This window comes from Theobroma cacao, chromosome 5, assembly GCF_053813885.1.
Source record: "Theobroma cacao isolate CCN51 chromosome 5, ASM5381388v1, whole genome shotgun sequence".
In the NCBI taxonomy this organism is placed as follows: domain Eukaryota; kingdom Viridiplantae; phylum Streptophyta; class Magnoliopsida; order Malvales; family Malvaceae; genus Theobroma; species Theobroma cacao.
In genome coordinates, this window is record NC_142643.1 from 2,544,195 (window position 1) to 2,572,020 (window position 27,826).

Sequence of the window (27,826 nt, forward strand, 5' to 3'; positions counted from 1 at the left end):
GCTCCTCCTTAATATGTGTGGGCTCAGAGCAATATTCGCATGCATTGACGCACCGAGACCATTAAAAAAGGGATAGCAACTTCAGATATTTGAGGTTACTATTTATGGTCCAACTTGCTATTTAGTTAATAATTTTTTGGACACTCTTAATCTCCTCGAGCTAGTACTTTGTATTGCGCATCTCAAAATTTTTAGTATTTAAGCAGATGGCACAACCTGAAATTGTATTAAATTAATGTTAGTGACAAACTAGGATGTCGCCATGATCAACAACTTGTCTTTTTTTTTTGAGTTTGCTTGCTAATCTAATCTCCCTCCCAACTTACACTCACTTTCATGGGTAAAAATATAAACAGGCTAAGGCTTTTCCTGAACCTCAAACAAATTTGTTTACTCGAGATATTGTACTTAGCTGACTGCAAATTAAAACAAAGATACATTAAAAATTATCAGCTAGCTGGATTTCCCTCTGCGGGATATTTGGAAAATCCCAAAGTCAAAAGTTGCGGCTTTTCCAGGCGCATCTTGTTTAAAACTTCCATCATCACGCAGTAAATAAATTTAGGCTGATGTTGTTAAGTAGATGGCCTACGCCCTACTTACTGCCTCACATTTAAACAACATAACAAATGATAAATTAAAATTATGAAAAAAAAAAAATCGTAGTAAGTTCACAGTTATCTGTTAATTCTTTTGATAGTCTTTAATTTTGTTTGTAAAAACATAAAATTATTTTAAATTATTTTTTAAAAAATTAAATAATTTTTAATTTTTTATTATATTTAATTAATTTTTATATTTTATTTTTAAATAAATAAATATTTATAATTAACAATGAATTAATTATTACTAATCAAAATATTATTTATCAATCTTATGTCACGTGACATTAATTTATTATTAACAACTTCACATAATTATATAAGAATACTATGTCAATGTCACATAGACATAACATAAAGATTGATATTTTGATTAACATGGCAATAGTTAATAGTTAATTATAACAACTTATTAAGTTTAAAATAAAAATATTAAAATTTGATTAAATATAATAAAAAATAAAATTTTATTTAAATATTTTTGAATTTATTCATAAACTTTTTGTTAAGTAAATTAATTAAAATTAATAACGAAAACAATTTATTCTCATTTGAATTTATCTAGCAAGGTTTTTTTTTTTTTTTTTTTAGGTAACCATGAAGAGTTGCTTTCGTTACTTTGCATAAAGAATTTTTCGTTAATTCCAAAATTCAAACCTTAAAACTTTCTACTACTTTTCTTATCATCAAACCAAATTCTCTTTCCAACCGTATATTTTATGTTGGTCTAAAGTGATGTGTATTATATTTTTGCCTAAGAACTGTCTTGCACTACTCTCTTTAAAGTCGAATGGAATGTAGGAAAGCAAAACCCCCGCCACCTAAAAGAGAGCAAAGTGGAGGGGATAATTTCCAACTTTAAATAGTTTTAACCATTACGATGACTAAGTGTGAAATATATTTAAATCTTAAATTTTTATGATGAATATTAAACTTAAAATTAATTAATAATTATTAAAAAAATCTTTATCACATTTAAATTCTTAATATATTTTTAAGGATAATATATTTTCATATCTTAACTTTTAGTCATAATTACACTTAAGTCTATTAGTTTTCAAAATAAATAATCTACCTTAAAAGTATAAACATCATTAATATAAAATATGAAATGATTAAAATGCTTTTTCTTTTTTATTAATATAAAACATTATTATTATATATATTTTTGAAAAAAAAAATAAAGAGCATCGATTTATGCTCTCTTAATTTTTTTAAAATTAATAAATGATAAAATTATATTTTCAATAATACCACGTTATCAAACTAACAAAAACACTAACAATTAATTAACGACTAGATTTATATATTAAGCGGAATATATTTTTTTGAGAGAATATTCATTTCAAATATTAACGAACTCACTTGAAATTTTAAATAAAACTTAAAAAATATATATTTTACTTTATTTTTAATTTCATTGATATAATATATTTTTTATCATCATTTTGTATCATATGATAAACTAATGAAGAAGACAAAAGCATGCTTCAATACCATATTAAATTTTTAAATAGATTATCTAATTTAAAATTAATTGATAATATTATTGTATTAATTTAAAAAGACTGTAGGATAATGATTAAAAAATAGTAAAAATGAAGGAACGTGATTTCCAAAGCACATGGCGTGGGGTAAGATAAAAAAGGCACATGCTGTTTTTCGTCCAATTTTTTCGCATCTGCCGAGGACACGTCGGGCATTCTATTTCTCGTCTTTGAAAAGGACAAATTTCTCATTTTTTTTAAATAAAATAAAATAAAAAGTAAATTCTTTTTTAATAATATTAAAAAATATATAAAAATGGAACGCCCGTTTGTTTCAAAACAAACGAGATTACGAGATAGCCTCGGCCAAAGATTATTCGGGTGGGCCCATCTGGTTCGGGTTAGGCCCACATGTATGCACAGGTGTAGCCTTTCTATCACGCTGGCGACGTGTACGGATGCTGCCCTCTCTAACCTAAGACAATCGCCACGCAATTTGCAAATTTTTATTCTGAAAAAACAATCTTCTTGTTCATGGGAGCAGGTGCCCTTTTGATCATCATTTTCTGCTTTCTGTTATTCCTTTTTTTTTTTCTTTTTTTTTTAGAATCCAATTTTACTTTCTTTAATTTCAGTTTTCATTTGTTTGACCATTAATTTACGGAAAAGTATACAGTTGACACCTTGATATGTAATTAATTTATTATTAATAAAAATATTAAGAGTATAATTTTGTCTTTTTATTACTTGAGCCTAACCAAAGCATGTAGAGGTCTTAAATTGAAATTATTATATATTTTTATATTATAAAAAAAATCTTTATGTTTTAACTTAATTAACTCCAGATTAAGAAATGACACGGAAAAAGAAAAAGATAACACAATTGTGTTTGGGATAATTATATATCTAACAATCAAATTTTTTTTATTCAAAGATTTTTAAATAGTTTCATTTCAAGGATTATTTTATATTTTCATTTGATATTTGATTTGTGATCACGACTCTTATATTTTTGTAGTCTTACACTTCTCATTTAGTACTAGAAGTCTGTTTTTTTTCCTTATTACAAAAAAAAAAAGCAACCAAACTATTCATCTTAGATAATTATTCATGGATCATTTAGATTGTTCCATTGATTTTTATGCTTTTTATTAGCTTTTATTAATTTATTAATATTTTATTTATTTTTTTTACACATTGTTTTTAAGTATCTACCACACGAAGCCTTGAAAATCGTCATAATTCATTTATGTCTGGATGTTAAATTAGTCTCAATCACAACAATGAATATCCAACATCAGATGTGGGTGTAATTGTAAATATTTATATAATAGTTTAAGTTAATCATTATTAACAATTTGAGTTTAAAATTCTTAGTCACATGGTTTAAGTTTTAAAAGTTATTAGATCAATGATGTTTGGATTCAGGTCATTATAATTGGTATAAAAATGCGTGTCAATCTGATGTGAGCTTCCATATTGGGTAATGAAATATTAGTCCTATGAGATTTAAGTGGGTAGGATTATGAAATGCTATCACACATTATATATAAAGATTAAAATTAATCATTATTAGTAACTTAAACTTAAATTTTTAAGAAACACGTGATTTAAAATTCGAATAGTTAGGTGGAATTGTAATACTCTATCTTATACTAAATGTTAATGTGGTTGTTAAAATTTATATAAGGGTCTAAGTCAATTACTATTAATAACTTGAACTTAAAATTTTTACAGTCAGGTGATTTAAATTCGAAAAGTTAAATGGGATTGTGATACATTATCTCACATTAAATATGAATTTGATTGTTAAATCTGAAAAATTATTGAATAAGTAATTATTATAACATAGAGGTGATCCTACCTTCTCCAAGGATAAGGCCAATAGGGAGGGGATTTCAACATTTAAAACAATCTTGTCTAAATAGTCTTTGAGCCGAACTCCCTATCATCTTAGGCTTACTCGTTCTAGAAAATTTGTTTTGCCCTTTTAATGGAAACCTATAGCAAGCAAGTTTTCTTGTAAATAAACTATTTTTTGGTAAAGATAGTTACAGAGCTAAAGTAGTGACAAATTTATTAACTCTTTGATCCAATTACAATCTCAACATCCCAAGCCTTTTAACTCTTTTCAGCCAAAAAGAAAAAAAGAAATTACTTTGTTTCATCTTCGATGCTGTCTAAGCTTAACATATCTAAAAATAGCATGTTTTCCCAATATGTCAGAATTAGCCTGTTGCTATAAATGAATAGGATGTAACATTAACATCAAACCAGTGCACGGTTGGCCAATTGGTGAATATGGTATTTATGGGGAAAAAAATTCATTAATGTGATTTGGTACTCATTTAAATTTAACAAATATAGTGTATTAAATATAATTGGGATATTAAATTCAAATATAAACTTTTTATCTCTTTTCATAATTTGATATCACGTGTTCAATTTTATATTATTAATAAAAAATATTAATTTTGAAAATTTATAAATCAACAGACATTTAGCGTAAAATTAGAAAAAAAAATAATAAATAGAACATCAATCGACAACAGGAGATGGGGAACAATTTATGTTCATTTGATTTCAATTTTTAACATGTGATTGAAAGAAGCATTAATCAACCATGGGAGTTTCTTTTAGAAGCCAAGGAAAAATGCAGAAATATGCGAAGTTTTTAATGAGGGGACACTACCAGGCTTTATAATAAAATAACCTTAAAGTCTAACTGGGGAGGTTCATCAGGGCCGTCCAAAACCTAAGAAAGAACATCCAGATGAGAGACACGTGTTGGATGAGGGTGGTGGGGGGGAGCTTTTCTCTGGCAACAGTCTCTAAGCCTAAGGCTAGCTAGTGCTAGTCTAAACACCACTCGATTACCAGCTTTGAAACCTCCTTTCTTTTATTTTTTTGGGTGTCCCCTCATTATTATCTCACCTTATCTCCCACCAGCCTGAAATTGAACCCTCTGCTCTCTTCTCCTTCCTTCATTATCAAACTTTAGCTCTACCTAAAGCAATGAAACCCCATCTAGTACTGGTACTATCAATTATACCCATGCAAAGCAAAATGATTTTGTGGGTTGGTGTTAGTACCCTTTGTTTTTTGTCCCTTTGATATGAGTTTGGAGTAATTAAGAAAGGGGTGATGGAGTGGATAAAGGTAAACTTAAATTAACTATTGTTCCTACTATTTTCCATTTAGTGGTGAAAACATAAACTATTTATGAAAGCTTGTTAGATCATCACAGTTGTATATATAAGACAAAAGGATGATTATTAGCTAGTACCAAATCCCACCATTTCCATTTTGGATTAAGAAGGAAATTTTATGGGTTTGGAATACTAGTACTAAAAGAATTTGTTGTTTGGCCGTTTAACTGAAAGGTTGGCTGGCTAAACATTTATCAATTTTTTTAAATTTTAAATGAAGTTTTTAATTTTAATATATTTTATATGAAAATTTTAAAAATTTTAAAATATATATTTAATGTTTTTTAATATGATAAAATAAATAAAACACTAAAAATTAATTTAAATAATTTTTTTAAAATAAAAGTATTATATGTTTAAAAACATTATTTAGGATTTACTAAAAAAGAAAAATAGATAGGAAGTGTAACTATTTTATTTAGGAAAATCTTTGTCTTTAATATTCTATTTTTATGTGTATACATATGCCTTTACATTGCAAACAAAATTATTAAGAAAAAAAGAAAGGAGGAAAGAGAGAGAATGGAGGGGGTTTTGAATATAATTTAAAGAAAAAAAAATGTTCCAAAATGGCAAAACAGCAGCTACTTGTTCCCTCATACGTCCCATCTTTCCCTTTTGAGGGACCCTCCCCTACCCCTCTCCCCCCCACCTCGGCCCTCTCCCTCTCTTTTCTCTCTCTTGCTCATTGTTGTTTCCTCCCTCTCTCCTTTACAATCACAAACCTCCAAACCCTCCACCCAACAAACAAATGCAGCCTCTCCCTTGATATCTCCTTCCTTGCCTTCCCGCAACTCACCCACCCATCCTCTCTGCTTCGTCTTTTTATACTTTCAAGTTCTTCTTTATTTTCCATTTCAGTTTTGGTTTTCTTTTTTGGGACTTAGTTATGATGCTGGATCTTAACTTGAGTGTTATTTCGGGTGGTGATGATTCAGTTGAGATGGCGGGAGAGGCGCTTCCAGACTTTTCTGGTTATAATAATAAGCAAATGGAAAATTCCGGGAGCTTCGATTCTTCCATCGTCAACGCCGACACCACCACCACTACAGGCGACGATGACTCTTCCTCCAACGCCGCTGCCGCCGACACTTTCGCTTACTCCTTCGGCATCCTCAAAACCACCGAGAAAAGGGAGAACAACCAAAGGACCATCCCGCTTTTCCCGGTCAACGTTCAGGGAGGTGGCGGGAAGTCAACGGGATCGTCGCAGAAGGAATGGCTGGATCTCGGTAAGTCCCGGGAAGCTTCGGAGCAACACTGTGGAGCCGCGGAGCAGAGGATCGCAGCTCAGCAACAACAGCAGGTTCAGTTAAAGCAGCAAGTGAAGAAGAGTCGACGTGGGCCCCGCTCCAGAAGTTCTCAATATCGTGGCGTCACGTTTTATCGTAGAACTGGGCGATGGGAGTCTCATATTTGGTTAGCTATTTTACTTTGTTATCAGTATCTTAACCAATCCTTCATTATTGTTAATTAATTTTGCTTAACTCTAGTATTTAAAACTTGTTTTTCTTCCTCTGTTTTCTCATTGGCTGTTTTGTCTTTTCTTTTAATTTAATGCAGGGATTGTGGGAAACAAGTGTACTTGGGTGAGGGGCATTTAATCCTTGATCCTTCTTTTGTTCTTTTTTCCTTTTCGAGAGGCTTAAAAACTGTGGGTTTTTTATTATAATCTATGAAAATCCGGCTGTTTTTGACTTTCTACAGGGGGGTTTGACACAGCACATGCTGCAGCAAGGTACAATTTCTCATAAGGATTAAGGTTATTTTCGGAATATACGTTGAAAATCTGGGGTTATTTTTATTTATTTATTTATCTTTTTTTAAAAATTTTTGTGGGGTGACAGGGCATATGATCGAGCAGCGATCAAGTTCCGTGGAGTTGATGCGGATATTAATTTTAATGTTAATGATTATGAAGAAGATGTTAAGCAGGTTGGGATTTGATTTGTTTAATTTAATTTGTGCTTCCTGAAAAATGATACAATGAATTAATTTAAAGAGACTTTTGGTTTTGTAGATGAGTAATTTTACCAAGGAGGAATTTGTGCATATCCTGCGAAGGCAGAGCACTGGTTTTTCAAGAGGAAGTTCCAAATACAGGGGAGTTACATTGCACAAATGTGGCCGATGGGAAGCTCGAATGGGCCAATTTCTTGGCAAGAAGTGAGCACCCTTTGGCTAGTTTATGACTTTTAATTCTATTTTTCTGTTTGATGTATTTAGTTATATTAATTTGAGTCTGTTTACTTTTGTTATATCTAAAACGGTAAAATATGGTTTGCATATGTTGTTTTAAAATAGTGAAAGTAAACTAGGATGTTGAATCATGAATGAATTGGTTCATGGTAACTGCTGGAAATTTTGATTTTTATTGGGTTAGTATATATTCCTTTCCTGCAGGTATATATATCTTGGGCTATTCGATAGCGAGATAGAAGCAGCAAGGTCCTTTAGATCAGAAATTCAATCTCCCTTGTAATACTACCAATTAATTGATTTCCCACCCAGCTTGACTTCCAATTCTCCTTATCTGTGTTTTGATTCTTTGAAAATCAGGGCTTATGACAAGGCTGCCATAAAATGTAATGGAAGAGAAGCGGTTACCAACTTTGAGCCAAGCACATATGAGGGGGAGCTAATCTCAGAATCTGATAATGGAGGTAATATTTGTTTTTAGGAATCTGTCATGTGAATATGTCTATAAACAATTCTTTTGAGTGTCAGTGTACAGTGAATTCTCAACCCTCTTGTTACAGACCGAAATCAAGGTCTTGACCTGAACTTGGGCATTGCACCCCCATATACATCTGATCCCCAAAAGGAGAATAACAATTCAGACAACTTTGCTATCCAGCGTGGATGGGATGGCCTGCCAGTTGAGACAGGAGCAAGGGTAATGTCAATCATAATTTCAAAATTACCCTCAGGATTAATTCAGCTCTCTGATTGTAGAAGGCACTTATTTGCTTAAAAAGCTTATATTCTTCCTTTTCAGATTGACAACTCTGCTCCGGCAACGATGAGGGTTCAACCTAGTCTTGGCCAGGCGATGGCATTCAAGCACCTTCAAAACTGGAATGGTGCAAATCCCAGTTTCTTTCCTGTTTATAGGGTAAGCTCCACATTTCTCTGGTTAGTCTCTGAAATTGTTTGATCATAAACATGAATTTTGCTTTGAATGTAGTGGGTTCTTTCAGTCTTAGGCCAAATTTTATTTTGAACATTTTACAATGCTACTGATTGCTGAATAATACACTTCATTCTATTCTTTACTCTTCTTCCACCTTACATAATTTCCACTGGCAATGAACTATTATGAAAATGGAAGTGATAAGTTAGAAGGAAAACTAATTCTTACCCGTAGAAGAGGTTTTTGTTGTAATATAAACAACAATCTGATGTTGTAGGTTTAATGATCAATGATAGTGTTTTCTTATTTCCTCTTGACAATGAATGATGTATGATAATTTTAGGATTTAATTTCTTTTGCTGTTGACAGGAAAGAGCAATAGAGAAGAGGATGGAAGTAGATTATGCACCAAACTGGGCATGGCAAATCCAAGGCCTTTACGGTGGGGCAAATCCAGTGCCACTCTTCCCTACTGCAGCATCATCAGGATTCTCGTCTTCAACAATTACTTCCCCATCAGCTGCTGCTGGCCAACTTTGCATTCCTAACACAACATTCCTCCACCGCCACCATTTCCCTCCGGCCATCACAAACCCGAACATCTCTCATTTCTACTGCCAGAGCTGAATAAGTTAGAATATGGCCACCATCTCGTATCTTCTCTACCGAGTAGAGAGTCTGGGTAGGCAATCAATGAAAATATTAGAAGGGGTTACAGGCTTACTGAAATTGATATAATGGAAGGCGGTACATAAAAGGGGAAATCAATTGATCCAGTTCATCATCGCATGTAAAAGCCTCATCAAACTAGTGTATTTGGTTTGATGATCATGATCAAAATTTGGGTCAATTTGAGCCCTTGGTTGAATGGAATGACTGTTATAGTTCCAAACCTTTGTTTCCATCATCTATTTTGTGGCCAGCAAGATATTTTCGGACTTTAGACTACAGTAGGGGGTGAGGGAAAGGAAAATGTTAAAGGCCCTTAGCATCATTAGTTTCGCAATGTTCCGGCCTAACCAAAGGAGTTCATGAAGGAATACAATAAAAATTCAGTTTTCACAGAAGCTTTGATGGCATGAAACCACCAATGTTTATCCAATCATATCCCCAAATTGATAATAATTGGTTAAAGTTCAACTACCCCATTAACAATTTAACCCAAACATCATATTCTTTGGTGAAAATGGCGTGTTCTTTGTTTATATTAGGGCAAAGGATCTAATCATGGATTGTTCCTACCAGGTTGCCAGCTGGTCAAGCTGGGAAAAACCAAGAAAAAGGGGCAATCTCTGACTGAAAATATTTACTGGCATTTCATTGTGGACTTTTGTGAGCCAAAAAAAGTAAAGAATAAAGAAGAGTAACATAAAAAAGAATTCTGCATTCCTCGGCTTTGCTCAAGGATAGTACGCCTGCAACTGCAAAAGGAAAATGGTGATCTCTGTATTGTGAGCAGCGTGAAAAGCCTGGCGTGTATTGTACCTTTGCATGTAAAAATGTAAGAAATAGTTGGAGTTTGGAGGCTTTGATTATTCCAGGCTTTCAAGTTCCGTATCTCTCCCCTTCCTTTTCCCAGTTCCAGGCTGCTTCTCTCATCTCCTCAAATTTTGTCTCTCAGTCATGCTTCACTTCGGCTCTTCTCTGCCTTCCCTCTTCATCTTCTTTATTTCTGTGGGTCTGTTGTTGGGCTCTACGCCAACCTGGTTTTAAGGCCTTGGCCCCTGGCTATTGTCCAGGGTTTAAAGATTCTAGGTTAAGGGTTTAGTCTATTAACCACTGGGTTTTCATAGGTTGCCAAATTCCATTAGGCCATTTCCACATTGGTTGTTAGCTTAGCCCCCACCCTTGTAGAGAATGCCATTCAATGCTCCCCCTCCTCACCCCATTTTGTCTAGGATTTTAATGCATGTGCTTTGGGCGCAAAGGTTACCCTTCCTGAACCCCACCCTTCTGCTTAGGGAAAGCCATGCATGATTAACACATGGAGAAATATATTATATTTTTCATTTTTCTCCAAATTTTTTTGTTTTTTTTTACTTGTACGAAATTTTATAAAAATTAATGACTTCAGTATAGATATTTAAAAAAGAAACATAATTTTAAGACATCCAAAACAAATAAATGAACCGACAAAAAATGGGTACGATAATATTGAAGTATTAATCCTTTTAAAGATTGTTTTGACTGATTAATGATTATGTACTGGTGTGAATTTGTAACTTATATATAGTACAACACAACATAATAATTTGTTTATAACAAAGTTTTTAGAGTGAATTTTATTTGTAAACAAGCTTAATTAATATATTAACCAAAAATAGAACATGTTAATTAGTTCTACATTACTGCTATCTCCTTTTTCCTAAAGAATGTGTGTTTAGTCATTGCATAAAACCCTATATTTAGTAGTACAGCTGAAAGTCGGTACATAGAGCTAAATATTACCCGAAACAGGGAGAAGCTGTCTCCGTATCTTTCACTGACAGTGACTCTACCACTTTAAAGTAAACATTCATTAATGTTTGTATCCACTTATCTTCCCTCTCTTACTGGGGCCTTTGCATCAAATTAATGCCCTTTGATTGTTTTGTTTTCTCTTGCGTATTTGGATTGGGGAATAGAGGGAACAAGCTGTCACAATGACCCATCACACCACATAGATACATCTGCCAGCAATCTCTTTTGTCATTTAGTTCTCTAGAGGCAAACAGTTGTCTGTATATTATTGTTTGAGAGAACTAGATTAATCATAGGTTTGGTCCATTTCTTTTCATTTCATTTCAATTTCCAGGATGCATTCCTGAAAGCCTACTTGGTAGATGGGAACTCTGGATGTAGGAAGGTTAACAACTAGAAGTTCAAAGCATGGATATTGTTTTGGAAATTTTCCATGCATATCCAAGCTGATATTTTCGTCTGCAGTCTGGGCCACTGCACCACCCTGTTTTGTATGTAAGGTGAAGGAAGTCATCTAGTGTTTAGGAGGAGGGGAGAATGCACAGCTTTCACCGTCCTCCACATGACCCACGTGGTCGACACTGTTTTGGCAGCTAGAATAACAGGGCTATTTCTGCCTAACTCTTTTACAAAACTTTTGTTTTTCTGTTTGTTCGCGTCTTTGGCAGTGCAGTAAAAGGACCAAAAATCAATACTAGTAGGTGTCTAGGGCATAATGTGCAAGGCCATAGTATTACTCCCACTGTAGTCTGTAGATTAAAACTCTGAAACATGGAAATTCCTGGTTTTAGGCCTTGGGTTTGGCTGATATTGTGAAGGGGTAGGGTCTGCCAGCAGTAACTGCCTTTAGTTTTAGGTTTTGGAACTTGGCGGAGGAAAATATCGTAATTTCACTTTCTAGGGTTTCCACGTGCTGTGGGGTAACCAGTAGAATGACTCTACAAGGGTTTTTCTTGCTTCGCCGCTTTAATTTGCCTTAAAACTTTTATGTACTCCTATATAAACCTTCAAAGATTTATTTATTATGGATGTGATGATTGTTAGTGAATGGTTTAAATATTTTAACGCGCGGTTAATCCTCTCAAAGATTAATTGTCTGTTTAAACGAATTGAAAAGTTGGGTTTAAGATAATCAGAAGCTTAATTATGAGTTAATAACTTAGATTTAGGAACAATAAGCAATGCACCTTTAACTGCACATGCACCTTTTAAATTAGTAGTTGCACTAGTGGCAGATCTGGGTGAAAAATTAATGTAGGGATGAATTCTTCTTCTTTCTGTTCTATTGCATATTGAGTTGTCCTTCACTGACACTAAAAATCAAGGCCAACATGCTCTTGGGAAGCATTGCTTCAGAGTCCTGATCAACAAATTCCTGTAGCTATATAAATCATACTACCAAGAATTTTTCTTTCCCTTGAACAAGTCTTGTATTCTATGAATACAATGGAGGAGGCCATGCCATCAGCTTGTATGTTCCCCACGTTTCTTTTTGCCCTTTTCATTATTCCTCTTCTTCTCTCCAGGAGAAGAGAGATAGAAGGGGGAAACAGTGATAAGCCCCTTGATTTTTTGTTTTTTCTCTCTTCCTCCCTCAAAATTGATAGTACACACAATTTGAGGTTCTAATGGCACTATAAGCATGTGAAACTTACGCAATTACCCGAACTCAACTCAGATGTAAGTGTTGGATACGAGTATCAATGCAATCATATGAGTACGTTTCTAATTCCCTTATTTTAATACTAAATCAACCACGCACCATCATAAAAGATTCAGGGGGTAAAGTTTGACGTCAAAAAGGTTACTAAAACAAACACACAAGTAAAAATTTTGGGAAAAAGTAGTAAACCATATTTGCGGAGTACGTGCATGCACATGCAGGCCCATCACAAGAATACTGAGGGGGTGAGAGAAATAGTATGTGGAGTAAGCCTGCAACGTACAGATACGGCCCCTCCAGTTTTAAACCTTTCATTGGATACTTAGACTACTGGCTTGGAAACGTCGTTGTCAAGCTGGGCCCCTTTGCATTCCTGCTTTGAACTGTGTATCTGTGAGTTGTTTTTTTTTTTTTTTTGTGCTTTCATATTTAAAGGGGCAGCTACAAGTACCAAATATTTCTGATTGCGTTACTGTAGTGGAAAAGAAGACGACCTAGCTAGTAGTAGTGGTACTTCTACTTTGTCTTCTACATCATGATTCATGAGCTTTTGCTAATCGTACTGTTTTCGCACTTCAAAGGAAGAAAGGAAACAAAGAGGTGTTTGGTTGGTTAGCAATTGGCATTTGCTGAGGAAGAAGGACGATGGGAAGCGTGCAAGGGAACTTGAAACGCCATTTGACAAGGCCGTAATACTGTTGTGCATGACTTCAACGGCGATTCATGATTTATTTTTGGCAAATCATTTCAAAGTAGACCTTATCCTTGGGTCCAGTTAGGCCTAGTCATGTCTTCAAGAACTTATGTAGTTGTCCTAGCCTGGCCCGACCCGCAAATTGGAACAAGATTTCTTGTCCAAATCCGGCCCTATTTTGGAGGAATGGAAAGAAAGCCCTGACCCGCTACATGAACAACAAAATTGATTTAATATAATCTTTATTTCTCAAATAAACATATGAAAATTATTTTAAAAAATAATCTCAAGCAAAATTAAACGAAAAAGGGATATAATTCACATAAGGTATCAAATTTCCTCCTAGTGTTTATATACAAAATAGATTTATGAAATTTAAATCGGGGCAGCTGCCCCCGTTGCCTCCATTTGTAAATCCCTCAGTGTGTGCACCCCTCTGTGCGTGCAATAGTCATCAATCCGACGCCGTTGAGACCGGTGTTCTGATCCAGCTCTAACTGGAAATGAGAAGCTAGTTAAGACAAAGGCGTACATACACGTGCATCCATGCTAAATGAAGAGATGTTTAAGTTGAAACATACCCCACTGGGTTAAGTTTGAGTGCTGGTTTGTCGTCCTGCAGGTCTGCCTCTGACTAAGGCACAACTAAACTCCACGCACGGCAAGCTCCACGTTCCCTCTGTTAGCACAAAATAATTGATCTATTAGTTCCGGACGGTTTTACAACTGACTGAAGAAAACAAATATTTCTTCTTACCTAAATAGATACCTGCAAATGCAAGGAACCTGAACTTATGACAAAAGGGGAAGCTGATGACCACCATGTCATCCGATTTGTCCAACCTTTTCTGCATTTGAGTATAGAATAGCAAACTACACTCTACTACTCACATGGCAAAACCTCTGTTGTATAGATTGCTGGAGCTGGACACTTGACACTTCATATCCTCATAACTAGGTGTAAGTTTGTTAAATCCCAAACCCCCATTCTTTAGTAATTCTGGCAGTCTCAGATCACTAAAACTCCTACCCTCATTCCAGCTACCCCCATGGCCATTTGACATATGAGCATTTCTCAACTGCTGGATCGTTGATTGTGGGAATGAAAAAGGATTATATGCAGGAGATTGATCCAGAAGCATGGGTGACCTGGTGTAAGTATCATCGGACTGAAAGATTCTATTCCTTGAGTGGTCTTGGAATGCCTGGTTCTGATGTGCATAAAGGGATTGTTGCATCAGCAGCCTCGCATCGTGGTCAAAGCTGCTATGGCGTGGAGCTGAAGTCCTTGTGTCAAAGCCTGGGTTATGGTCAAGCCTGCTGTGGTGTGGAGCTGAAGTCCTTGTGTCAAAGCCTGATTTATTCAACCCCATAGCCATAACCCCTTGACCAACTTCAAGTATTGCAGGGTCAAGGAATTCAACATCTCCAGAGCCACCAATACTATTAATTTGTGTTACAGAAGTTTGGAGCAAATGACTTGCTGGATGGAAAAGAGAACAGTTAGAGTCCACCAAAATAGAAAAGAAAATAAATGTTGAAAAAACACAAACCAGCAGCATCAAGAGCCAAGTGCATTCTTCCAGAAGTCGAAAACCCAGGAGGAGGTGTCCTATTTGGAACCGGAAATCCAGGTGGGATTGAAGCTGGGGATTTTGAAACTGTGCAAATGGAAGAAAGAACATCAATAAAATAGTTAAGACGTAAAATAGAAATACACGTGTCATGTATAGACACTATGATGAACAAGTGAAACTCATTAATTATAAATCCACTAGATCACCATCATCACGAAACATTAGTGCTAAGATGACTTGTCATCTTACATATCAGAACATTAAAACTAGAGAGACCAATAGAACAAAAAGAGGAGCAGACATTCACCCTTCCGACCTAACACCCCCATCCTCCAAACCACCAATTACCTCCCAAAAGAAAGGTGATGCATTAAATAGAACTCACCAGAAAGCTTAGAAGACACAAAAGTATGATTGTTGAGCAGATTATTGGACTCCTCAGAAAAATTGAATGAACAAGGATTCTGGTATTTATCAATGCAAAGATCATTGATTGCATTAAAATCATGATGCGCAGAACATTTATTCAAGTCCATCATACTGCCAAGCGAATCATCCAAATGAGATGCTTGATTACTAAAATCATCTTGTCTGGCAAAAGAAAATCTAGACTGATTGTTATCAGTTACTTTTCGCAAATTTGGTGGTTTAACAGAAGCACGCTGTTCCTTAGTTTCTCTCAACAACTTAGCTAAACTGTCTGGTGAAGTCAATGAATCTTCCCACGGATCCAGCTCCATAGATAGGATTTTTGAGATTATGCTGTCTTCTCCTACATCTGGAGTGTAGTTCTCAACACTAGCTATATCATTAACACATTTTCCATTCCCTGATCCGGACATATTAGAATAGTCAAATCTCCTATCCAAGTCAGCAAAGCAACCATCTATGTAATTATGGAACCCATTGGATGAGACTAGGTTCTCATAGGTCAATGGAAAAGAAACCTCATCATGCATGGGAAATATTCCGGAATGAGCGAGAAGATCAGGTTGATGTTTAATCTTGCCTTGCTGCCAAGTGTTATAGCTTGACTTATTCAAATTATGTTGCAACGAAATTGAACAAGATGCAGAAGGCAGATTGCAGATGTCTTCTAGACCCTTCAGTTGCTGATCATCAAAATCTAGTAAGTCCTCAGTAGTCATAGATTTACCATGCACTGGTAAGCTTGGGGCATTAACATTCTGCTCATTAGTTTCCTCCTGAAAACTAGGACTTCTAGGCAAACTACACAAAGTATGAGTAGGAACAGAACTGTTAGGAATGATAGGAACAGACTCCTCATTTTTAGTGTGACTCAGGGTGCAGATTGAAGATAAATCTTGAAAATCCTGATCTGCATTAAAATTTTCATCAACTGAACCAGAGCTATGGGATGACTTGCAGCAGTAGTTTATAGAGCTTTCAATGTTGGTTGGTGCTGCAATATCCATGCCCTTTGAAGCTGATATGTCAGGTAAGTGGTCCCTACAAGTTACGGGGGTAGAAGTCATATTTGACAGAGTGTCCACTTTTCTATTTGATGTACAAGTTTGGTAATCGCCATCAGGATACTCTTCGGAAAATTCCAAAGAATCAGTTCTACAATTATAATGTATTTCACTGCTTTCTTCAGCTGTCACAGTTCTCCAAACATCATGAGTAGGTATTTTGGTGCTTACAACTTCTGAAGCGACATGGGGACCAGCATATGCATCAGGCCTTTTATTTAAAAGTGTACTTGAATCTGACATATTTGGAACTGGTGACAAGCTAGCAGAGACACGCATGACCCTGATACACGAAAGGCAAAATAAGTAAGCACTCATAACATGAACATCACACCGGGAATGGCACAGATCAAATGTCGAATACCATGAGGATGCTGCAGGTAGTACAGTAGAATTTCCAGTTCCAGTGCCACCATCCACACAAGATTCCCTACTCTGGTTTCCGATAAACAGATAGAAAGAGGTCAAGTTGATTAAAAACACACTGCATAAATACTAATTCATAAGTATGCATCAATACATAGTTAGTACATATACTAATGACCTCAGCTCCTGAATCACATTATCTTATAACACACCACTCTATTTAATTATCTAAGTTAAAATTATTTTCCAAAAATCCAATACAATAAAAAGAAACAAAATACACTCTTTGGGACTGGGATGGAAGGATGTGGAACATATTATATGGAATCTTACATTTGAATGAGTTTTGGCAACAGGTTTGGCTGATGATGATATGCTGCTACCGATGCCCTCACCCACTGGGGGAGGTAAAACATTCCCTGAACGCCGATGCAAATTATTTGAAGCACCAATAGTTTGTTGCATTCTACTCCTTTATAACCATAACGAATTGATTCAGGTCAATATAAAGCTATTAATAAAAAGCATAAAAGCTCCTGACTCAGCAGGCTTGATGAGAAATAATAATTTAAAATGGAAAAAGAGTAAAAACATAAAAATGTTATCATATGAAGAAAAACGTGAAACCCTAAAATCTTAGAATCGATTTTCCCCACTCAGAAGATGGAGGATATGAAAAATGTATCACATGCATGAAGTGCCGTATTTTTGTTAAAACAAAAAAAGGATGAAACAAAATCATCAGTGAAAAGAATCAGCATTAACTACAAATTAAATTGGAAGCCACTAAATTGATATATGCACATATAGGACACATAGAGTTATCAAATGGAAATAGAAACCAAAGTATGGAAAAAAAAAATACATTTGAATATTATTAGCAGCCTAATCGAAAATAGCATCACATACTCACATGTAAAATGAGTCCACTTACAAAGATCCTTAATTATAACGAAGGCACATAGACCTTCTTTTAAAATTATAATGATTAATATTTTCTAATTATGATATAAACCAAAGTCACACAAAAAACACTTGATGATACGATAGAATTATACAATCTAGTAGTAAGAAATTACAAGAAAATATTAAATCATTACATGATCAAGGTTCAAGGCACAATTTCAAATGATCTAGACAGGATAAATAGAAACAGTTTAAGTTGCTTATGCACATTCTAAAACATGCATAGTGCTTAAACATGCAAACAAGGGCACATGTGCACTGAGGCAAATATTGGTAACAGAGCATATACCTTGCAAAAGGCTGAAACCATTTCATCCTTAGTAAAATGCACACAAGCACTGAGTTATGCAAATATTAATAAAAGAGCATATACCTTGAAAAGGCTGAAACTATTTCATCCTTGGTAAAACTATCTTCTTGAGAGCCATAATCATGCAAATACAAACAATCTGGAATGTTGCAAGGCTGGACCAATAAAGCATTCATCAGATTGACAAGCAAACTAAATTCTGCTATTTCTTAGCGAAGAGAAACTTCAACAGGAGATGAATAATATAATTATTTACCACATTTCTCAACCACGCATGGCAATATTTGGTGGTTCCAAAACATGCTCTGCGAAACAGCTTTAGCCAGTCATCATCTAGTAATAGAATAATAACACACAAAAAGACATACATACTTACCTCAATGATCTACCTTCTAAGACAGAACTGTGCACAGATTGAATGCAACAAACTGCTTCCTCCTCCTTTGAGTATGTTACATACCTAACCAGTAAGCAATGAGGCATGTCTCATAAGCAGGAAGAGCGAGACAAGGAACAAAGAGAAGGAGGACCAGACTCTGTTTAAAGATTTTTGGAGAAATGGCTAACAAGCTTACACACAACAACTGTTGTTTGAAGAATGTTGAATAACACCATTTGCCGTTTTAGATATTGACAACTTCAGAACCTTTCCATACTGGCCAAAATATTCTCTTCGCTGAAGAAGCTGCTAGGAATGAGAAAATCTATAGCTTAAGCACCTTTACTGACATCTTATCCAAAGCTAAAAAATGATTAAAGAAAAAAACTAACAGTAGCACAAACGGCCGACACATAAGCAAAAATAAGATGTACAATAATCTATAAGCTACCCACATCTTCATCTGCAAGGTCAAGTGGCAAGCCAATTATGTACACTAGATTTCGTTTAATAACTCTGATGTTACTAAGATGCATCCTTCCTTCAGAAACTTTAGGCTTTGTCTTCTGTGATTTCTGTTTCCGTTCTGAATTGATTTCAGCCACCAACCTGTTCAGCAGATCCAATCCTCAACATCAAAACACGATTAAGCATACATCAAATAGTTACCTACACAACAAATATAACAACCTTTCACAGTTTGCAGCCATTCCTACAATTTTTTCTTTGTCGTAAGTTGAACGGCAGGCTGGGCAGCGACCTTCAGTGTTGTCCTTTTCAGCCATTTCCATTATGTGATGCCAGCACCAAACACATATCTGTAGATTGGGAAAACTCAAGAGTGTGAAACACAGTACAAATGAGAAATTAGAGTAACAGTTTTCCATTCCCCATGGTTCATCTATTGGGTAAAGAATAATGCTCAAACCTCATAGCCACACTTGCATGGCTTCAATTGCTGATCAGTCAAATCCATTTCCTCAGCACATAGTGGGCATGTTTTTTCACCCTTTTCACTCATGATTGCCCTAAAAAAAATCAGAAATTAGCAATAAAATTATGAATCAATAATGGTGCTTTCTCAGACTCTAGAGACAATCATCTCATTTTCAAAAATGATGATGATACAAAGGGACTATTTCTTTTTGAAGCAGTAATTACAAACTAAATCCGTTGATAACAGGTTTGCAAGAATATTGCAACTGTAACACCCTGACTACAACAGTCTAAGCAAGTAATAAAAGCAAAAACTAAACAAAAGCTAAGTAAGATCCCTTAAAGATTATAGCTTTTAGGTTTTATTTATTGTTTTTTAATTCAAAAATAATAAGCCACAAAGTCCACAAGCCAAAAAGTCAGTTACTTTGAGCTAAGTTAAGCTTTTTTTATTTCTTTTTTTTTTTTTGCATTACTGATTCATCTTTCCTGTTTTCACCGCTAAACATAAAACCTTGTTTATTTTCCACTGTTTTCTCATCAACCAAACATCTCACATTTTCCAGAAAAAATACCTCACTTATCCACAAAAAAAAATATTAGAGCTATAAATAGTACAAACGAAACAATAACAATCTCAATGGAAACAAGAAATGCCGTACGGAAACATTAAGAAAAATCCTTTATCAAACATCATAATAATAATTAAATAAAATGATACAATAATTAAACAAACAAAACATTCTTATCCATAAACAACAAATTAAACAGATAAAACAATTTAAAAAAATGAAATAATCCAAATCCGGATCCCAAATACCGAAACTCAAAACCACTCGAGTCTAAAAGAAACTCAAAAACAATTCCTTTTTCTTGGTGTTGGTTTTGGTTCGGGTCGGATGATCCGAAAATCGAAATGGAGTGTATTCTTATTGTGTGGGACTTACAGTGTGGGATCGAAGAAAGGAGAGGAAATCTGCGGAAAAAGTAAAGAGAAGAAGGAGGGAGCGAAGAGGAGAGGCTTCTACCTTTCGTTTTTTTTTCTTTTTTTATTTTTTTTTTTAGTTTGTTTTCTTTTTGCAGTGTAAGAAACCACAGAGAAGTGAGAGAGAGAGAGAGAGAGAGAGAGAGAGAGAAGGACAAAAGGAAAGGTAAAGAGGAAACCTTTTTTAAAGGATGGGTGGCTTTTGTTAGGAGTTGAAATTGCCTGTTTGTTTCGTTCCGAGCGTTCCTCTGAGCTGTCATTTTAAATAGGATAGGATTTGTCTTGTCTCGTTAAACAAAAGGCCCGTTGGGTTCTGCAGTTAATTGCCGGTTGTTTGGGCTTTAACGTGGCCCATTTCTGGCCCCCTCAAAGCAAATGGTTAGTCCAGCTGTTTCAGAGTTTTCTGGCTTGGGCATTTTGTAATTATCAACGATTCTTGCTGAGTGATGCAACTGTATATAGAAAAATGATTTGAGTTCAATTATTGCCTACCTTGGAACAAAATTTTCACTGTCTTGACTTGAACATGGATGATTCAAGTAATGGATATGTTGTGTGAAGATTAGAGAGTTTTTTTTAATATTCCTTCTGACGCAATATTTGTTTTCATCATTTTTATTATTCTAATTAATTAAATTTTAGGATATATATTTAAAATATTATTTCATTCAAAAATTTTAAAAAAATACTTTTCATATGTTGTCAATTATAAATATAAAATAAGTGACAATATTATTAAGACAAAATGATAAAGTTTAAATTATATATATTTCACTTTTTTAACTTATTAAAGAAGCTATTAGGAGAAAAAAGGTGAAATAAATTAACCTTCTTAAGTGTTAAGAGTTTGCGAACAAATTGCATAGTAAAACATGTAATAAATAACATAACAAAATACATTACAAACAGATAATGTGATAAAAAAAATAAACAAATTACATGACAGATTATATTAGAGAAGACGTTGTAAAATTTATTATGGATCACGTGTCGAAAGATATTATAAATAAATTTCGTAATAGATGATGTGGTGAAACACGTCATAAAAAAATATCATGATAAAATATATCATAAATTAAAAAATATGACTTACAAGTCATAAATAATTGATTTACAAATAATATTATAAGAAGCTTTGCTAGATAATTTATGTAAAAGCTATGAGTACTTGTGTCTTACAATTAACATAACGTTACATCTAGTATCCAGAAGACTCTAAAGTGACGTTTTTGATCTCAGGGTACTATCTTTTATTTTTCCGCAAAGAAAAGAAATGTGACTGTTTGTAATTACTACAGGTACCTAACTTATATTTTGTTTCTATATTTAGTTTGTCCGAAAAACACGTGGCAACGAATAACCGGTCCATGGTACTATCTTCCCCCTTCTAGAGGCAAACATCATTGGTCCATGTAAAACTCTAGGCACCCGAATGATTGAAACAATCCAACGGTCCAAATTGAATGGCCAGAATCTTCTTGTCCGAAACAGCCCCTTGCATGTATTTATAGCCGATTCGAGCACGCTCCCTGGCTCGTTGCTAAGATCAGCATAGTTTTACTTAGAACCAGTTAAAGGTTTCTTTGGTCGTTACGTTTCGATCGTCGGATTGATTATTGAAATAGAACCGTTGGCATGGCAAAGAAGTGTTATCCAACAGTGAGCGAAGAGTATCAAAAAGCGGTGCAGAGATGTAAGAGAAAGCTTCGGGGACTAATTGCCGAGAAGCATTGTGCTCCCATCATCCTCCGTTTAGCGTAATTAAGCTTTCATCTGTTGAGTTTTAAGTTGACTAGAATTCTAAGATCTTATTTAATTAGGATTTTTGTTTGTATACAATATTAAGTAGTTGTATAGTTTTAAACTTCTTATTCCACATCGAATCATAATCACATTTTACTTTGGACTTTTATACTATAAAAGTGGATTTTTAGACTTTAGAATTGCAAGTAGTGCTTTGAGAGCTCTAGAGAGGGAACATATTGTAACTCTATCTTTTTGCTCTAGGTGGAGCTAGAGTGGTTTGAGTGAATGTTCTTGGGCGGTTATTGAGGAAGAGTGTGCAAGGGATCTTGGGTTGTTTTGGGAAACCATAAAGGTCAATTTATTGTACTTTAAATTCTCAATAATAGAAGAACAGTTTCACTCCGTGGACGTAGGCAAGAGGCCGAACCACATAAATTCTTGTGTTTTTCTGTTTGCTTATTTTCTCTGAATTTTATCTTTGTTGATTCTTAGGCAATTTCCACAACAAACTGGTATCAGAGCTTCGGGTTCGGTAAATTCAAGATTCAACAAGGATGTCGAAAGTTACTAGTTCTGCAAATTTTTCAATTGAGAAGTTTGATAGGAAGACTAGTTTCACGCAGTGGCAGAGAATGATGAAAGATCTCCTTGTGCAGCAAGGTTTAATGCGCCCCTTGCTAGGAAATGAGGAAGGGCAACCAGATGACATGAAGGATGTTGAATGGGCAGAGTTGGAGCAAAGGTGTGTGAGCACTATTCGGCTTTACATTGGAGATAATGTGTTTAATCATGTTATTGATGAGGATTCTGCTATAAGATTATGGGCAAAGTTAGAGAAAATTTACTTGGCGAAAAGTCTTTCTAACAAGTTGCAGCTTATGCGAAAGTTGTATCGCTTAAAGATGGAGGAGAATGGAGACCTCATGAAGCATATGAATGAATTCGATGGAATCATTATCAGTTGAAGAAGGTTGATGTCAAGGTGGAGGAAGAAGAAAAGGCACTATTGTTCTTGGCTTCGCTTCCAGACTCCTATGAGGTATTTGTGGAATCTCTTATATATGGGATGGAAACAATAACGTTAGAACAAGCACAAGCAACGTTAATGTCTCATGAATCCCGAAAGAAAAGTAAAGAAGGGGATAGAGATCCAAATGGCTTGGCATTAGTAATTGAGACTAATAGGAGGAAGTCAACTAGTAAGGGATTTAAGGGTGGCAAATCTAGATCCAACAATGTTCAATGCTTTAAATGCAAAGGGTATGGGCATATTAAAAGGGATTGTCCTACAAAAGGGGATGAAAGTAACGAGAACAAAGGTGAGTGTGCTTTCGTTACTGAAGGTGATGATTGTGATGTCCTTACAATTTCAGAAAATATGGATGCAAATTCTGATTGGTATTTAGATTCTGCTTCTACTACTCACATATGTTATCAAAAGGATTGTTTTGATTTACTTCAAGAAGGGGTGGCTGGGAATTTGACTTTGGGTAATAAGTCAATAGTGAAGGTCATGGGTATTGGAGTGGTGAAAATCAAAATGTTTGATGGGGTTGTGCGCTCTTTGGGTGGTGTGGCCTATGTCCCAAAGATGCGTAAGAATCTAATATCATTGAGCCTGTTAGACTCCAAAGGGTATGGATATTCTGCTTGTGATGGAGTAGTAAAAGTCACACAAGACGACATGGTCCTGATGAGGGGGAATTTGCATAATGGCTTGTATCGTCTAGAATGTGAGGCCTCGAAAGGATGGGAACAGTGCACAGGGGATGGTAGCTACCAAAGTGAGATTTCATTTGCCGATGAGGTGATGAAAGGTTCCCATGGTGTAGACGATGGTGAAAGGACGAAAAATCTTGCCAGTAGTGAATTGGAAGGGTCGTCGAGGTCCCTTTCCGAAGTCAATTAGTGCCATTGACTTGACGGCTACACAGGTGCATTGGCCGTTTTGTGGAATCAAAGTGTTGGACCATGCTTGATTCGGTATGTGTAGTTGTGGTAATTATAAAGGCCAATGATTTAGAATGTCTTGTGCTTGGAGAGTTGTTCAAGGTGGAGTTAGGAAGTTGCAATTAGGTGCGACTAGTGGAAGAGGTTTAAGGAGTTTGAATTCAAGTCAAAGGTGGAGATTTGTTGAGTTTTATGTTGACTAGAATTCTAAGATCTTATTTAATTAGGATTTTTGTTTGTATACAATATTAAGTAGTTGTATAGTTTTAAACTTCTTATTCCACATCGAATCCTAATCACATTTTACTTTGGACTTTTATACTATAAAAGTGGATTTCTAGACTTTAGAATTGCAAGTAGTGCTTTGAGAGCTCTAGAAAGGGAACATCTTGTAACTCTATCTTTTGCTCTAGGTGGAGCTAGAGTGGTTTGAGTGAATATTCTTGGACGGTTATTGAGGAAAAGTGTGCAAGGGATCTTGGGTTGTTTTGGAAAACCATAAAAGTCAATTTATTGTACTTTAAATTCTCAATAATAGAAGAACAGTTTCACTCCGTGGACGTGGGCAAGAGGCCGAACCACATAAATTCTTGTATTTTTCTGTTTGCTTATTTTCTCTGAATTTTATCTTTGTTGATTCTTAGGCAATTTCCACAACATCATCTTTATTTTTCTTATATTTATGCTTGTACTCTATTACATATATATACGTACGTTTTTTATATACTTTTGTTTTTTTGTTTTGATGAGTTGTAGTGTTTGTGAAACAGATGGCACTCAGCTGGAACATTCGATGTGAACACTAAGACAGGAGGGCCATTCGGGACGATCAGGCATCCGGATGAGCTTGCCCATGATGCCAACAACGGTCTTGACATAGCTGTTAGGCTTTTGGAGCCCATTAAGGAGCAGTTTCCCATTTTGTCTTTTGCAGATTTCTACCAGGTGATCGGTTGAATCTTTGTTAAAAGATCAAACTCCAATAAGTGTTTTCTTTTGCTTTAGTTCTTACTTATTAATTTTACTGACGTTTTGATTGACTTCAATGTGGTTACTGGTTGAAGCTGGCTGGAGTTGTTGCTGTTGAAGTGACAGGAGGGCCTGAGATTCCTTTCCACCCTGGGAGACCGGTATCTAAATCTTCCATTTGTTAGTTTTCTTTATTGATCACCCCATAGATCTTTAAGTAATAGTCTTAATGTTAATATACTCGAGATATTCTCAATCTCAAAGCACCTTCAGTTTTAGTAGGATCAAGGGAACTAGTGTAAGAACAGAGGCTAGCTGGAAATTAGAGGGGGAGATTTCAGAATGCCATGACGATACTTCACTATATATTTTAGCTGCTGAAATGGGCTTCGGATTTTCAATTAGTAAGTCCCGTAGACATTTTGGCTGCTCAAACTGAATAGAACTAAATGACTGTTGTTATCAGAAGTAGGAACAGATAAGATGCTGTGACAAGTGCACGGGCTGTACTCATGGCATTTGATTGGGAGAAAGGAAAAAATGAATTCAAGGGTAGCTGGGAAACAAAGCGAAGAAGTGACTCAACTCTGTCTGCCTAGACATACCAAGACCATAAAGGGATGCGTGGAAGAGGAAAGTGGATTTCATAGTAAGCTATCCTGATGCAACTGTCATGTTGCTTAGAATTGATCTTAAGGGCTAAGGCAGAGCAGGGAGTGGTTCAAATTCTGAAGTTTAGAGCTAGCCATGGTATCTGATGGTCCTGCATTCACATATGTGGTTGCCAGCTTGCCATGGTCTCACTGATCTATATGACTGACCTGTTTGCTCATAACTAATTCATCCTGTGCATAGATTTGAGAGGTTTTATTTATTTATTTTTCGTCTGGAACATCAATTATTTCTAGTTATAACCTAGTTATGTAACTTGATACCTATTTTCAGGACAAAACTGAACCACCTCCGGAGGGTCGTTTGCCAGAGGCCACCAAAGGTCAGTTTGTTCGAGTTCAAATCATAAAAAATAAAAATAACGACCAATTACAAGTATCTGATTGTAAAGTGATGAGGTATCCAATCTTTAATTTGTTTGGATATAAATAGGCTCGGATCATCTGAGAGATGTCTTTGGACACATGGGTCTTAGTGACAAAGACATAGTTGCCTTATCTGGTGGTCATACACTGGTGAGCTGATGATCATTTGAATTACAGAGTGAAAATTATGATTCAGCAGTTCAAAGTTTAGTATCTCATATGTCATAAAGTTTAATTTTCCCAGGTTGTGGATTTTTTAACAGGGCAGGTGCCATAAGGAGCGCTCCGGCTTTGAGGGACCCTGGACCAATAATCCTCTCATTTTTGATAACTCCTATTTCAAGTAAGACCTACTAATTAATTGTCCCAGGTTGGGTGGATTTTTTTACAGGGCAGGTGCCATGTTTAAACGTTGTTGGATGATGGAAGGAGACTGCTGGTGATTAACCAAATTGTTGATGTGAATACTTATTGTTTGAACAACAGGGAACTTCTGAGTGGAGAGAAGGAAGGTCTTATCCAGTTGCCAACCGACAAAGCACTCTTGGAGGATCCTGTCTTCCGCCCTCTTGTTGAGAAATATGCTGCAGTGAGTATCAATTTATGTCTTTCCAGTTTGTTGTTATGAATCCAGTAGTTCTCTAGTCAATCAATTTACTTCCATTATATGATTCAACGGTTTAAAATAATTGAGCTGTTGATCATGGTGTTCTGCCTTTAGGATGAGGATGCCTTCTTTGCTGACTATGCCGACTCTCATTTAAAGCTTTCTGAGCTTGGGTGAGTACGTGTCAGGGAGATAAACCATAACCCCCTTTCATCCCTACAATTTTTCTTGTATTTCATATCTTCTCCTGCCTCCTGCGTGAGTTAACAATGGGCTTTGACCTTGTTTTAGATTCGCAGATGCTGAGTAGGAGACTGCCAAAAGGAACATCAAGCTGTCGTCTGGGGTCTGATTTTGTCATGTTTAGTTTTCAGGCAAAATAGTACTACGACTATCGTTTATGAGTCTTAGTCGTTTGGATAAACATGTTGATGCAAAATTTGTGTTGTGGTTTTGCGGTTATGGCCCTGTCTCTGTAAGCATTTGGGACCAAGGATCGCCTCCGTTTGGTGTATGTTTAGTTTGAATGAATGTAGTAAGGTCCAGTAGCCTGTTAAGATTTCATGTTTGGGGAAAAATTATAAAATTTAAAATATAATAAAGATAGAATTATAAAATTTTTTAAAAAATAAAAATATATAAAATTTTAAAACTTTTGAAAGACGATGGTATTTGGATTAAATATGTTAACTTGATGCATGAAAACATGCAGTGCTTAAAAAATATGTAAGAACGGATATCATAAAGATAATATAAATTAAAAAAATTCATGAAATTCGAATTTGAATTTATTTCAATTTGATTCATTTCAAATTCGAAATGATTCAATTGTGAAGTAATCCAAAAAATCAAATCAATTCAAATATAAATCATCCAAAAATTTAATTTAAAATTATTTTATTTAAATCTAGGACTATAGTTTGATTTTTTATCTTTTAAATTTTAATTTAATTAAATTTATCAAATATAACACGAACTGTTATTTTATTGTTTGGTGTATGTTGTAAGGTCCGCATATCAATTGCACTATTGCAGGTTGTGATTGGATTGGCTAAGTCCCTCTTTATACCACCATAATACTTATTTGACGCATGAAATCATGTGGTACTTAACAAAGTACGTAATGGCAGAAGTCGTAAGGGTAAGCTGAATTAAAAATAAAAAATTTATGGAATCCACATTTAAATCGATTTGTATCTAAATAAATCAAGTTTAAATTAATTTGAGCTTGAACCAATTTTGAATATAAAACAATAT

General features: G+C 35.1%; 3 protein-coding genes across 7 annotated transcripts; 2 read left to right on the top strand and 1 right to left on the bottom strand.

The window, feature by feature from the left end:
• The first annotated feature begins 5,979 nt into the window (after nucleotides 1–5,979).
• LOC18597889 (APETALA2-like protein 3) lies at nucleotides 5,980–9,498 on the top strand. Of its 2 annotated transcripts, XM_007027158.3 has the most exons (10): nucleotides 5,980–6,717; nucleotides 6,862–6,887; nucleotides 7,006–7,036; nucleotides 7,146–7,233; nucleotides 7,319–7,464; nucleotides 7,702–7,746; nucleotides 7,858–7,961; nucleotides 8,058–8,194; nucleotides 8,297–8,413; nucleotides 8,801–9,498. In XM_007027158.3, exons 1-10 carry the CDS (start codon nucleotides 6,188–6,190, stop codon nucleotides 9,056–9,058), a joined length of 1,482 nt encoding a protein of 493 aa, XP_007027220.1. In that variant the 5' UTR covers nucleotides 5,980–6,187; the 3' UTR covers nucleotides 9,059–9,498. The 2 variants fall into 2 exon arrangements, with proteins under 2 accessions (XP_007027220.1, XP_007027221.1); XM_007027159.3 differs by lacking the exon at nucleotides 7,702–7,746.
• A 3,975-nt stretch (nucleotides 9,499–13,473) lies between these two features.
• LOC18597891 (uncharacterized) lies at nucleotides 13,474–20,408 on the bottom strand. 3 transcript variants are annotated; one of them, XM_007027162.3, is made up of 15 exons: nucleotides 20,223–20,408; nucleotides 19,268–19,367; nucleotides 19,030–19,157; nucleotides 18,795–18,948; nucleotides 18,536–18,645; nucleotides 18,337–18,420; nucleotides 18,217–18,265; nucleotides 18,024–18,115; nucleotides 17,018–17,156; nucleotides 16,683–16,753; nucleotides 15,211–16,601; nucleotides 14,802–14,909; nucleotides 14,018–14,731; nucleotides 13,830–13,927; nucleotides 13,474–13,745 (listed from the first exon to the last, which is right to left on the bottom strand). In XM_007027162.3, the coding sequence occupies exons 2-13, from the start codon at nucleotides 19,358–19,360 to the stop codon at nucleotides 14,136–14,138; spliced, it is 3,015 nt and encodes a 1,004-aa protein (XP_007027224.3). In that variant the 5' UTR covers nucleotides 19,361–19,367; nucleotides 20,223–20,408; the 3' UTR covers nucleotides 13,474–13,745; nucleotides 13,830–13,927; nucleotides 14,018–14,135. The 3 variants fall into 3 exon arrangements, with proteins under 3 accessions (XP_007027224.3, XP_007027225.3, XP_088662592.1); XM_007027163.3 differs by having other exon boundaries at nucleotides 14,006–14,731; XM_088806466.1 differs by having other exon boundaries at nucleotides 14,006–14,731; nucleotides 20,304–20,395.
• Nucleotides 20,409–21,785: 1,377 nt separating this feature from the next.
• Nucleotides 21,786–27,133, top strand: APX2 (ascorbate peroxidase 2). 2 transcript variants are annotated; one of them, XM_007027169.3, is made up of 9 exons: nucleotides 21,786–22,017; nucleotides 24,727–24,901; nucleotides 25,021–25,086; nucleotides 25,871–25,919; nucleotides 26,030–26,112; nucleotides 26,226–26,305; nucleotides 26,449–26,551; nucleotides 26,684–26,746; nucleotides 26,861–27,133. In XM_007027169.3, the coding sequence occupies exons 1-8, from the start codon at nucleotides 21,896–21,898 to the stop codon at nucleotides 26,744–26,746; spliced, it is 741 nt and encodes a 246-aa protein (XP_007027231.1). In that variant the 5' UTR covers nucleotides 21,786–21,895; the 3' UTR covers nucleotides 26,861–27,133. The 2 variants fall into 2 exon arrangements, with proteins under 2 accessions (XP_007027231.1, XP_007027230.1); XM_007027168.3 differs by having other exon boundaries at nucleotides 26,684–26,742.
• Nucleotides 27,134–27,826: the final 693 nt, after the last annotated feature.

What these genes read in the sequence shown, in the direction of transcription:
- LOC18597889 (XM_007027158.3), top strand. Translation starts at nt 6,188, where the DNA reads ATGATGCTGGATCTTAACTTGAGTGTTATTTCGGGTGGTGATGATTCA. An exon ending in AGCGAGATAGAAGCAGCAAG is followed by an intron (nt 7,747 to 7,857) that starts GTCCTTTAGATC and finishes TTTGAAAATCAG; the next exon opens with GGCTTATGACAAGGCTGCCA. An exon ending in CAGTTGAGACAGGAGCAAGG is followed by an intron (nt 8,195 to 8,296) that starts GTAATGTCAATC and finishes CTTCCTTTTCAG; the next exon opens with ATTGACAACTCTGCTCCGGC.
- LOC18597891 (XM_007027162.3), bottom strand. Translation starts at nt 19,360, where the DNA reads ATGAGTGAAAAGGGTGAAAAAACATGCCCACTATGTGCTGAGGAAATG. An exon ending in CATGCAAGTGTGGCTATGAG is followed by an intron (nt 19,158 to 19,267) that starts GTTTGAGCATTA and finishes CCCAATCTACAG; the next exon opens with ATATGTGTTTGGTGCTGGCA. An exon ending in TTGACCTTGCAGATGAAGAT is followed by an intron (nt 18,646 to 18,794) that starts GTGGGTAGCTTA and finishes CATTCCTAGCAG; the next exon opens with CTTCTTCAGCGAAGAGAATA.
- APX2 (XM_007027168.3), top strand. Translation starts at nt 21,896, where the DNA reads ATGGCAAAGAAGTGTTATCCAACAGTGAGCGAAGAGTATCAAAAAGCG. An exon ending in CTTTTGCAGATTTCTACCAG is followed by an intron (nt 24,902 to 25,020) that starts GTGATCGGTTGA and finishes TACTGGTTGAAG; the next exon opens with CTGGCTGGAGTTGTTGCTGT. An exon ending in TTTGATAACTCCTATTTCAA is followed by an intron (nt 26,306 to 26,448) that starts GTAAGACCTACT and finishes TTTGAACAACAG; the next exon opens with GGAACTTCTGAGTGGAGAGA.